We start from the raw sequence: 12,681 nt of genomic DNA on the forward strand, positions 1-12,681 counted from the left end.
AGTTGGCAGAAAGAAATATGGCACAAACACACCTGATGAATTTCCATGGTTGAGGAGTACTCCAAACCTGGGTCTCTCCAATGCCAATCCAGCAGCTTAATCACTATAACATCCTAGTTCGACATTAGACTCATGTCCAAGAGTAGCCTTAGCAGTCAGGCACTAAGGAAATGCATTGCCAGAAACAGAAGAATGTGTCCCCAGTGCTTTGCACAACTTCTCTTAGCAATAGCAATAGCCCTTAGACTCATATACCGCTTCACAGTGCTTTACAGCTCTCTCTAAGTAGTTTACAAAGCCAGCATATTGCCCCCAACAATCTGGGTCCTCATTTTACCCACCTCAGAAGGATGGAAGGCTGAGTTACCCTTGAGCTGGTCAGGATCAAATTCCTGGCAGTGGGCATTCTAACCATTGTGCCATCACGGCTCTCTTCCTTTCCATTTCAGACGATGTATGTAACCCATGCCCAAGTTAGTTTTGGACCTGAGTTTAATGCTCTTTCAGAAAAATTCTAGCCTGTGTGTCATCAGCTCAAAAGACAGATTATATGTAATGAGCACTTCTCAGTGATTTGTCACTCAGGATACTTGAAAGATGGCTAAATCCTATGTCTCAGGCACCCATCTCCATCTCACCAACTGTTACAAAGAGCTATTAAGTTCAGCCATCAGTGTAGTACATTTTATGCCAGCATACTTTTTTCCATTGACTCAATGAATGCAGGAATGAGTGGGATCTGTTCTTGAAGATAGCTAAGACTCCTTTTTTCTTGAGAAATCATATTCATGAATGTTAATAGGAGGAGCCATGTAACAACAAGAGACCATTGGCTTGTTTTTAGGTGCAATTCAAGGAGCTGGTTGCAATATTTCAAATTGCCTTCCATCCTTCCAAGGCGGGTAAAATGAAGACCCGTATTGTTTGGGGTGATATGCTGACTCTGTAAACTGCTTAGAGAGGGCTGTAAAAGCACTGTGAAGTGGTATATAAGTCTAAGTGCCATTGCTATTGTTTGGGGCCTGGTTATCCACAAGACCAGTTCACTCTGAACAGAATCCATCTGCCTGAGGTATTCTACCCAAAAGATTTGCTGACAGTCCCCACCAGCCATAAGTGGCAATGAGAGGAAACCTGGAAGTTAGCATTTTCTGAGATCTCCCCTTCTGTAAAACGCACCCCCTCCCCCACCAGCTATAAAGATCTGCCCCTCTCCCACCACTCCTGGTGCCCAAAATACCACTCAAATTTGAGTTTTCCAACATGAATTAGAAATACGCCTCTGTGACGTATAATCTGGTATAAAATAGCCCAAATGCTTTACGATTATGGGGTTGAATTGCTGCAGTTTGAATGATTATGTTACATTTTGATGTTTTTGGTATTTGCTTATCGTATTATTTATAGATTATTTTGTATTTTGCAGCTTGTGAGCTGCTCAGAATTGAGTTAATGGAACTAGCAACAAACAAATGTTAATGCAGACAAAGGAGAAGCTCTAAGACTCTCTTTTTCTTGAGAAACCATAGTCATGAATTTTTTAAAAATGTGCTTTTAAAACAGAGCTTGCAAAATGAAGCATAGCATGCAACAAAGACAATAGGAGCCACTAGACTTCATGGAGTTTTTACTATTAAATTTGCCACTCCATTAATCTACAGTCAACTCCATGTATATCTTGCACTTAAAAGCTTGTGCAGTGAATAATATTAGTCTGTAAATAGCCTCTGCAACCATGTATTTCCTCAGAGAACAGCTGTTGGATCAAAAGAAAGTGTAAAGTAAAGGGCAGGGGAGAGAAAAGATCTCAAGCAATACTTCCCCAAAACAAAGCATAAAGAACCCTCCCACCCCAAATCTGGATCGGTGACAGATTTCAGTTCCCATGGAAGTGCATTACAAATCAAAACATTATATTAAAAAAATTATGTACAATGTATGTTAGTTTGAATCATGGAATCTAGCCTGCTTTATCTGTATATGTACTGACAGTGTATCTGTGTGGTTTTCTTCAATCTTCTTGATCTGTTTCATAACTACATAACCTCTAGTCCCCTAGAGTAATATTGTGTCCTCCCAAACACCCTTAGAATGGATGGGATTTGCTTTTTCCTGTTAGGGAACTGTAAGATAAATTTAAGGATCATTATTAGCATCTCTCTCCATTAAAATTCACCATTCAACCTCTCCCTCTAAACAAAAAGCGAACCAAGAACTTGATTCTACCCATTCTGCTGATGTTTGAATTCATCTACCCAATTACCCAGATATATGGGCAGGGACAGAGTGCCTCTCTCTCTCTCTCTCTCTCTCCCCATTAAATCACTGTGTGAATTCTAATATGTTTTAAAAGAAGTCTTTTTAAAAAAAATACAATTTCATTTGTAGTTGCACAGGAATTCTGTTTTCTCTATCTGTACATTGTGGTTTTTGTTTCTATTTGCCAATAAAAGATGAGTGTATAATGTCAATAGTACAGAGTCGTTCTGGAAGCATGCAACTATCAATATGCAAAGAAGAGGAAAAAGAGATGGAGTCTTCTCATTGTTTTTACCTTTCTTCTTCACTCCTCCTTGCATGGAATATCTGTGAGTCTTTCCACTGCGTGCTACAGTGACTCTTTAGGCTGCATGGGCACTGGAGGGCAGGAGCTTACCATTTTGTCCCACCCCAATCCTCACACGCCTCTGGATATTCTCAAGCCAATCAAAAGAGTTCGAGATTGGGAAAGGAAGAGAGCAAGATCTGAGCATACAGCAAATATGAATCAAGCATCAGAATCCCAACTCTGCTCTCTTAGGTCAAGCAAAATACACAAGAAAAACTGGTTTATAATAAAAGCTATAACACGACGTGATATTTTTGAACAACAATCATGAAGGATAGCAGGGGTGGCAGGTGGGAGAAGAAAAAGATACTATCAGTGCTAAAATGAAATCCCAAATTTTGCTAGCAAATGATCTGACAAGAGACAGAGAGTTGGGTCATTTTGCTTTGTTTTCCTGTATTTTTAGTACTGGGGGGTGGGGTGGGAAGGCAAAATAAAGATGACTTTGTCCCTTTAACGGTCACTTTTTCTTTTTTTTTGTGATGTTTACAGAATGTAAACATCAGAAGGCTGATCCATTAGTTCCCTCTGATCTCTTCACACACCGAACACCCAAACTCTTGCCTCTTCCCTCGAAAGCCTGAGGCTGATGATGATGGTGATAATTTCTCTTTTGAGAACAATGTATAACTTTGCTCTTTTGCCATTGTAAGCACAACATAACATGTGACAATGGCAGCTGGGACAATGGCAGCTGGGAAACAGAATCTCCATTGAGTGTGCAATTGACCAGCTGTCCCAGTCATGGAGATAGTCAAGGTTTGGAAGCGTAAATCTTAAGGATGTGTTGGAAATGTACTTCTCCTTGCTTCAAAGGAGAAAGAAAGGCTAAAGGGATTTTCAGTTTCAGTCCCATTCAGAATTTGGAATAACTGCATGTAATAATAACGTCCAGGTACAGCAAGGGAATAGTACAGTCCATTTTGTTTCCTTGAAAAAGCAAATAACAGGCGAAACCCATTTATTAAGAGAACAGCCATTGAAAGAAAATCACTCTACTCTCTGCTCTGAGAAGTGTCAAATACTGGCTATAGATTTCAAAGGAATTGGTATTCTAGGCAGAAACATAGAAATTTAAAGGTTCCGCATGGTGAGTACCATCCAGCGATATTAGCACTGGGAATGCTGCATGTATAAATAAGGCTGGGAACTTAATCAACACCCCGTGGCCTTCCTCCCTAAACGTACATGAACATACCAACTGCCCAAAGCCATAATGGGCAAACCAAGTCTAAAATGGGACTTCTGTTGGCAACCAAGCCATGTGGAAGATTCAGGATCACAAAACACAATGAACACATTGTGCCACCCTGCCCAAGGGCACTTCATGATACAGGGCTTCCTGCTTGAGCAGGAGCTCTCCAAGGTCCTTCCAGCTCTCTTATTTTGCATTCTGTACATAGAGGGGCATCAATTCAGTGGTGGGATTCAATTTTTTTTTACTACCAGTTTAGTGGGCGTGGCAGGGGAAGGATACTGTAAAATCTCCGGTCAGACGTGGCATTTGCCAGTTCTCCAAACTACTCAAAATTTCCGCTACTGGTTCTCCAGAACTGGTCAGAACCTGCTGAATACCACCTCTGCACCAATTGTTTCCAAAACCACACCACCCTATTTTATAGAAAGAGACCATCTGTGAAACTGAAGCAGGTGCAATATTCTAAATATTTTTTAAATGTGAGGGTTTTGGGGGGAGGGGGTGTTAAGTGAAATTCTGCACAAGGGCGCTTTGTATGTCAGTCATGACTCTGGAAAGACTACAGCCTGGAATGTAAGAAGAATAAATGGCAATGGGTTTAAAGGAAGAAATCAAAGGAGGAAAAAAATAGATTTGTTCTGTGTCTATGAAGCTAGGAAAAGGAGAAAGATATAACAGGTTGAAATAAAGATAGTCTGATCAGTGACTGAGTGAACAAAGCAAGGAAAAGGAATTTGGCCCATGAAGTCAAAGGAGAATCATTTGTTGTTGCTGTTGTGGTACCATCAGAAAAACAGGGAAATGGAGAGAAGTTTCAGCATGACCTGCAGTACAAAGACCAGGCAACATATAACCTCCATATTTTGGGGGAATGAAATCACCACAGTTCTGTATCATTTAGGCCATGCTGGTTAAGGTTGACGGGATTTGAAGTACAATGTATGTGGACCAATCATCTTGTCTAATACAGATATAAATCAAACCTTGAGCCTTGTAAGAAAAAACAATTTCTTAAATGAGATGTTTTGATATTTTTTAAATAAGCATTCATGCTCTTCTTTAGGATGGGAATCAAGAAAAATGTCCAAGCAATCTTATAATTGGTTCCGGGTTTCGCCTCAAACTATCTATGATCCCATTCCTTCTATATATGGATGAAACATGACTTTGGAAGAGGGCTTGCAGGGGAAAATATTAAGCAGCTTTTCTCCATGCTTCCATAACCCGTTATCAAATTCAGTTTCCAAGGATTTAGCATTAAAATCCTGATGTGTAAAAATTTCTCAGCTGACCAACCTAGAAAGGACCACAGAATTGTGATGAGGAAAGTTTTGATGATTGAAATAACAAAGAAAATTTCCAATGCATGACAGAGTTAGCGGAATGGATCTGAAGGCTGGAATATCCAAAAATAGAAAGCACCTAAGAGATATATAGCTGGTCCTTGAATTATGACTGTGATTGAGCCTGGAACTATGGTTGTTAATCATGGTGGTCACTAAACAAGTCACCACATCACCATGCCCAGTTGTACTATCTTGCAGTGGTCATTAAATGAATGCTATGGGCATTAAGCAAATTTGTTTTCTACACTAGACGTTTTTGCTGGAAACCAGAAATAAGTGCTGGAAACTAGGGGAAAAACACCAAAACTTGTAGTTGCGTGACTGCAAACAGTCATAAAGATGAGCTGGTTGCCAAGCACCCAAAATGCAATCAAGTAACTTTGTACATGTGTGTGTGGCCATTGGAATTTTAAACTGATTCATAGATAGGTTTGAGGAAGTCTGTTGTAACTTCAGACGGTCACTAAACTTAAGCATGATTGTCTATATTTAAGATTACATGGATTTTATGCAGTTTCATTCAAAAATCAGTTTTCAGTAATTTACAAAAGTGGTACAGTATACAGTATATTCAGGGTGGGATTCAAATTTTTTAACAACCAGTTCTGTGGGCATGGCTAGGTGGGCATGGCCATGTGCCTGGGTGGGTGTGGCTTATTCTTTTTTTTTTTTTGCATCACACCTTCCCCACCCCCGTGTGCCCCTTTTTGCCTTCTGGGCCTCAGGGAAGGCTCCTGGGCGAAGCAGTAAGACAGCAAGGGGGATCCCAGCACAGCTGATCATCAAAATAGCTGATCATTGGGAGGGTGAAAAATACCTTAAGGAGCGACTGGGGGAGTGACAATGCAGTCAATGATGTCGGGAATGCGCAATAAGGACTGACTGGGCAGGGAGGGGAGGGGTGGGCAGGGAGGGGCAGGGCCAGCCAGAGGCATGATTTGCCGGTTCTCTGAACTGTGCAGAATCATAACAACCAGTTCTATAGAACCAGTGTGAACTGGTAGAATACCACCCCTGAGTATATTTGTATAAATTGTACAGTGTATATGTCAGCTTTGAAATTCAGCTGCTACATTTTTTTTAAGGGAGTTGGAGGAGTTGAAAAGTTCAAGGTTATTCTGTGTGTTGTATTAAGAAATTCCAGTTGCAGTTAATTGGTTCTCGTGATTTATGAAGTGTAGAAGTGGGAGGAGAGAAGCAAGGAGAGAAGGTGGACTCTGTGTAACATTTTCATTTTAGGAAATTGTTTTAGACATACCAGGTCTGTTTCTGAATAAACCAATTGGAGAGAAAATATCTTGGAGTGATTGATATCATGGATACTTCCTGGATGCCTTACAGTATGTACGTATGTATGTATGTATGTATGTATGTATGTATGTATGTATGTATGTATGTATGTATTTATGTATGTATGTACGTACATATGTATTTATTATGAAATTTATTTGCCTCCATCTTGTATCCAATGTCTCTAGGTGGCTTATAACATATTATATTATAATAACAACTTCACATAAATGAAAATGTAATCATGACTACATTCTTAGAAGAAATGCCCATATATACTCTAGTTACATACATCTTCCATATCAATCCCAGAATTCCTGCTTTCAAAAATATGTCTTCTCTACTTAAATTAACAAGGTAGATGCTGATCTTATTTCTATGGGAAACTGATTCCACAGTAGTAAACTTGTACATCTGTCAGCCAGTACTGTCTTTCTCCCTTTCACCAGATATGTTGCAAAACAGGATCAGGGGATGTCAGTTCTTACCTGTATTTTTTAAAGGAGAGGCCCATATGCTGTTTCATCTGCTGCAGTCCATGGTAGTCCGTATAAATGAGATCAAAGGGCAGAGGAACCATCAAGGGACAATTACCTCGACCAGGTGGCACTCCTAAGTTACTGGAAAGAATAAAGGGATGAGTTGCATTTGTGCACAGAAATAGGACAATCTGTTCAGAAGAATTAACACTGTGAAACCACTTGGGAAATAATTACTATTCTACATAGGCGGGGTTCACACAACCCAGCTAAATAGATTTGGTTAGTTTGTGATTCAATAAGTTATAAGAACCCAGCCACTGACTGACTATATTTTTATTTTATTTTTTTGTCAAATATGTAAAAGATAACAAGTATAAGTATGAACATCAACAAGGACAAAGGGAGTAAATACAGATAAATGGGGACAGTAAGACAGGGACAGTAGGCACACTGGTGTGTTTATGCATGCCCCATTAAGGACCTCTTAGGAATGGGGTGAGATCCACAGTAGACAGTTTGATGTTGAAGCTGTGAGGGGTTGAGACTGTAACAACGAAGTTGGGTAGGGCATTCCAGGCTTTGACCACTCTGTTGCTGAAGTTGTATTTTCTGCAATCGAGTTTGAAGTGGTTTACTTTGAGTTTATATCGATTGTTTGCCCGTGTATTATTGTGATTGAGATTGAAGAAGTCATTGACAAGTAAGACATTGTAACAGACAATTTTGTGTACTATGCTTAGATCAGACCATAGGAGGCACAGTTCTAGATTGTCCAGGCCCAAACCAAACTGCAACATTAAACTGTGATATAGACAGGTGAAAAACAGTGATTTCATTAACAAAAATTCTGGTTTGGAGGTGTTATACAAAAATGGCCATATTGAAATATATAAGATAGACTCTAAGCTGAACCATCCGTTTCCAAGAAAGAACCAACAAGCCCTGAAAGGCTTAATTCAAATCATGTTCACTGAGAATTCAGTTGGGCTGCCTCCCAATTAATTGCTTATATGATTGTAGCCAGATTTATTGCCTAGGGCTGTGTTTTTGGAGAGTAGGTCACAGACTCCCTGGGGTGCATAAGGCAGTGAATGAGGGTCACCCAAAATGCCTCTCCATGCATGATGTATACAAAACAACGATTCCAGAATTCTCAATCTTCTATGTGGGTTTTTTTTTAAAAAAAAAAAACTCCTCTTTTTTTTTTAGAGGATAAGGAATTCTGCACAAAACATTTATGCAAAACTTTATCAGACCTGATTCTGTGCAGTGGAGACTATGAAGGGAAGGAGAGGAGAAGAGAAGAGGAAGGGCAGGGAAAGAAGATGCGGTCTGTAATGTCAGCAAAACTGAGTTGGCAGAGAAAGTGCCAAAAAGAATTGACACCCTGCCCATCTTTTGCAAATTGTAGCATTTTAAGGGAACCTAATTTAAAGGATCACATTTTTCATTCTTTCTTTTTTCCTTCCACCCTGACTTCCAGATTTCAGAAAGAGTTTGCTGTATGGGAAAATAAGAAAGATCACCCTTCCCATTAGGATATGTTTTTACGTTTTATTGGGTTTGCTTTGATTTTATGTATGGTTCTAGCATTCTTTTATCTGATATGTAAAAAAATTATTATTTTGATATGTATCTGATATGTAAAAAAATAATTATTAAATGTGGTATATTTTTTTCTGGCCTAGCCCTAACTTCAATGAAATCGGGTACATTCACTTCTCCATCCATAATATTAGGGGGAATAGCCTACGAATGATGGCTGTTCTCTGCCAAACAGTATGAATTTTTTTATTATGGCACTGTGTCCCAAATGAATGAAAACTATTGTGTCTGGAAGAGTTGACTTGCTGGTATTGACAATTACCAGGATAGTATTAAAATGCATATCACTAGAAAATATATCTCTGTGGCTGGTGGTTACACACATTGGGTATCACATTGTCCTAAGGCTCTGGATATCACCCAGAAAATTGCAACACCAAAGAATACTGTCAACCTTGTCACACAGAACATCTTAAGTGGTGTCCAAGTGAAAAGAGACTGCACCAAACTGCCCACATGTACTACTATAGTGGCAATTTCAACTCAGATGCAACTGCATCAATCTAGCAGGAAGGAGATTTACAACCTAAATGGTTCCAAATTCACGTACCTGTATTATTCTGGTATGAATATCCGCTACAAGCAGTAGGATTCACAGCCAATAGTGGATAAAACAACTCAACAACATCCTTTGAAACAGTCTGGACTGTATTGCCATTTTGATCTGCAAAGGAGCCTTATCTTGAGTATATTCTACTACAATTGTCTGATTTCTTGATAATGTGTGGGAGATAACTGTGCTGGCTTACATGCTTTTGATGGACACTATTTGCTTTTTTATAGAGTTTGTTTTTCTATGGTTGGCATTAAAGACTCAGCCTTTGTAAAAGACTCCTGGAAAACTTGCTCCAAAACCAAAACTGACAGATCCCTTAATTCAATGAAATTGTACTAATCACTATCACTGGACCCTATGTACCAAAGAGATGTGTAAGTGAAGACAAAACAGACCATTTTTTCATACTGAACCACAAAACCCTCAAAAGAGACTTCTTCATTTTGGCGGGTGATCTAAATACACAGATTAATAAACTGTGGTTTTCCTGGAAGTAATTGTGAAAACATTTTGGTCTGTTAGCATGATCAAAAATGCTCTGCGTCATTAAACTCACTGGTCATATGAAACAATTTATTCCAGCCAAGCCCAATCATCCATTAACTTGATATTCACACGCACTAAGTGGTGCTTCTACAGTCTATGTTTCCAATCCTGATTGGCAAACACTTTAGGCCTGCTGCTAATGATGTCCAGGTGTTGAAAGGTGCAGAAGAAGGGTCTGATCATCACCTGGTTTGATGCTGATTAAATTGAAAGCTGTATCACAGTGCCATCTACCACCTTAACTCCTGTTGAACTTGCTGCCACTTCAGCAACACCACGAAGCATTTCAGATAGCACTGTATAACAGATCTGAGGCCCTGCTCCCAAATCAAGGTGATGACAATGTGGAGGAGCAGAGGCTTGAAATCAGAGACATCATCAATGCACCAAGAGAAATTATCTGCCCTTGTGGGAAGAAGGATAGCACTAAAAAACAGATGACAGGTGACACAATGGACTTGAAATGAAGAAAAATCTGTGGCTAATCTTGCAAATCCAACAAGGTCAAAAAAGCTGACAAAACAAATCCGTAAAAAAGGTAGAAGTGAAAAGGAGCCTTATGTGGATAACATAGCTGCAGAGGTGCTGGCTACAAAAGACACTGGCACTGTGACCAAAATTCATTCTTTTCAACTTGGAAAGTACTATCAGAGCCACAGTGGCGCAGTGGTTAGAGTGCAGCACTGCAGGTGTGACTTCAGCTGATCAGCTGCTAGCAGTTTGGCAGATAGAATCTCACCAGACTCAAGATTGACTCAGCCCTCCATCCTTCTGGAAGGACCCAAATTGTTGGGGTGCAGTATGCTGACTCTGTAAACTGCTTAGAGGGGGCTGGAAAGCAATTGTGAAACAGTATATAAGTCTAAGTGGTATTGCTATCGGGAAAGGCTAGTTATCCCAGAATGAGGATTTGCAATGCAACTGAGTGACTTGCTAAAACAACAGAAAATTCTACAATGACAGAAACAGTGTTTTGATTTAGATTTAAAATGTAATCCATTAGCTGCATTAGATTGGGAACTCGATGATCTAAGACCATCCCCTAATATTGCCTGTGAATCTGAGCCAAATAAAAACAGAACAATGCAATATTCAATGGCTTAAAAACGCAGGACCTGAGCCCTTGGAAGCAATGAAGGCAGATTAGCCTTTGGTAGAAAGTTAAAATGGCATCTGGCAAACCCAGTAAACACATCTGATTCTCTCTGAGAATGGTTGTTTGCTTTCAGATGTTTCATTAGCCATCTTGCAGTGGTACATTTCAAACATGTTTACCACCCTTTTCGGTAGGCGTACCTTGGTGGGTGTGCTTTGCATGCTCACACACATTTTGTGTGTGTGTGTGTGTGCATGTGTGCCAAATGCACACTTTGCACAGACGCTTTCTGACTTGCTTCCTGCATTCCTGCACTCTCCCTGTTGCTTGATGCGCGGCAATCTGCTCCGTTGTGCAAAGCAGCTGCGCTTCAAAAGCAGGGGATAAAGGTGAGTATGGGAGCCCTGGCAGGCGGGTGGGAGGGCCCAATAGCAGCGTGTCAGAGAGAACCAGTTCGTTTCTGCTGCTCATCAGCTCTCCCGGCTCAGCAGAACTGGGCCGAACTGGTAGAATACCATCACTGCCATCTAGGTGACATCATCAGCACCAGTGAAATTGTGTTTGCTCATTTATATACAGTATAACTTGTCCTGCTAGTGGGTGTGGTTTTCCCCTTGGTCATTCTTTCATTAGGATAAGGTTTTCATTTGTCTGGTGTTAATCCCTGCTTATCTGGGTGTTGGCTGCTGAAGAGGATATGTTCTGGTGATTTTGTTTCCTTCTTTGCTTATTTTATTGTGTCTTTCAAATGGTGTGTAAATGTGGTTTATCACTATGTGCCTACTGATGGCTAATGGGTCTGAGTTCCAAGATTCCAGGAATTCCCTAGTAGTTTTGGATTTAGCTTGGTCTACTATCCTCACAGGTTTCCAGTTGAGTCTATGATTGAGTCTGTTCATGTATTGTGAGAATAAGGATTTTTCATCTTGTCTTATGATTGCTAGTTGGTATTCATGGATGAGCTGTGCTAGTCTCCTGCTTGTCTGTGCTACATAGTGGTTGATACAGTACTTTACACTGTATGTGGTAGATGACTCCTCCTGTTTTTTCCTTCTTGGGATGCTGGGTCTTTTGATTTATTTAAGATATTTTAGAGGGCTTTCATTGGTTACCTAGTTTAGTTGTTAACTAGTCAGATAGCAAAATGCCTGCAAGGAAAAAAATTAAGCTCAGCAAGCACTAAGGATTCCACAGTTTAACCCTGAGCTACTTATATTCTCTTCTACTGAAACTCATCTGAATCATTGCTGCCTTTTATGACAGCACTCCTGGGAATGTTACAGGGCAGGCTCTTTAAGAGTCAAACAGGAGTAAGACATTACTGTTCAGTAAGGTGATAGATTGGATAAAAGGGAAAAGCATCCTTGGCATACAGCATTTTAATGTAACACAGATGATCTGAACTTTACAGAAACAACATATACTGATGGTGTTGTTTTCACAGAGGGATCAGAACAGGAGTTACTAGATGTCATAAGCAAAGCAGCAGAGAGCTCAGGATATGAATAAATACCCCCCCAAAAAATAATCTACACTATGTCACCTGATGGCATCAAATTAACCTTGCCTCTTAAGGTGCATCAATAGAGCGGGCGCATGAGTTCAAGTACCTAGGCTCTTCTATCTCTGCACTAATGCTGCTGCACAAATTGGTAAAGCTCAAGGCACTTTTTCTAGCTTACAGTGTGCTTCTAGAAGAAGAAAAACATCAGTGTGAAAACAAAGATAAAATGCAGTCACCATGCTAGCCTTGCTCTATGAAGAAAAAACATGGACAACAGATAGGAAACATGGACAATGCTAGCTGAGGAGCTGTCAATGCTTGCTCCTTAACAATCAAAACAGGAGTAAGACAAATGTGTGCATTACCATCACTGTTGTTCAGTATGGTGACAGATTGGGCTAATGGGGAAAAGCATACTTGGCATACAGGAGTTCAATGTGACACAGATGA

The 12,681-nt window shown here is 40.0% G+C and overlaps 1 protein-coding gene across 2 annotated transcripts in view; it reads right to left on the reverse strand.

Moving 5' to 3' along the window:
* Positions 1–12,681, reverse strand: part of MGAT5B (alpha-1,6-mannosylglycoprotein 6-beta-N-acetylglucosaminyltransferase B) — a 245,105-nt gene that overhangs the window by 51,821 nt on the left and 180,603 nt on the right. For both annotated transcript variants that reach the window (XM_026702067.2, XM_087924789.1), the window contains exon 9: positions 6,931–7,062. In XM_026702067.2, the coding sequence (XP_026557852.1) occupies positions 6,931–7,062 (132 nt within the window). The remainder of the gene's footprint in view (positions 1–6,930; positions 7,063–12,681) is intronic.

This window comes from Pseudonaja textilis, chromosome 2 (genome assembly GCF_049901715.1).
Source record: "Pseudonaja textilis isolate UNSWEBS1 chromosome 2, rPseTex1.2, whole genome shotgun sequence".
Taxonomy (NCBI): Eukaryota; Metazoa; Chordata; class Lepidosauria; order Squamata; family Elapidae; genus Pseudonaja; species Pseudonaja textilis.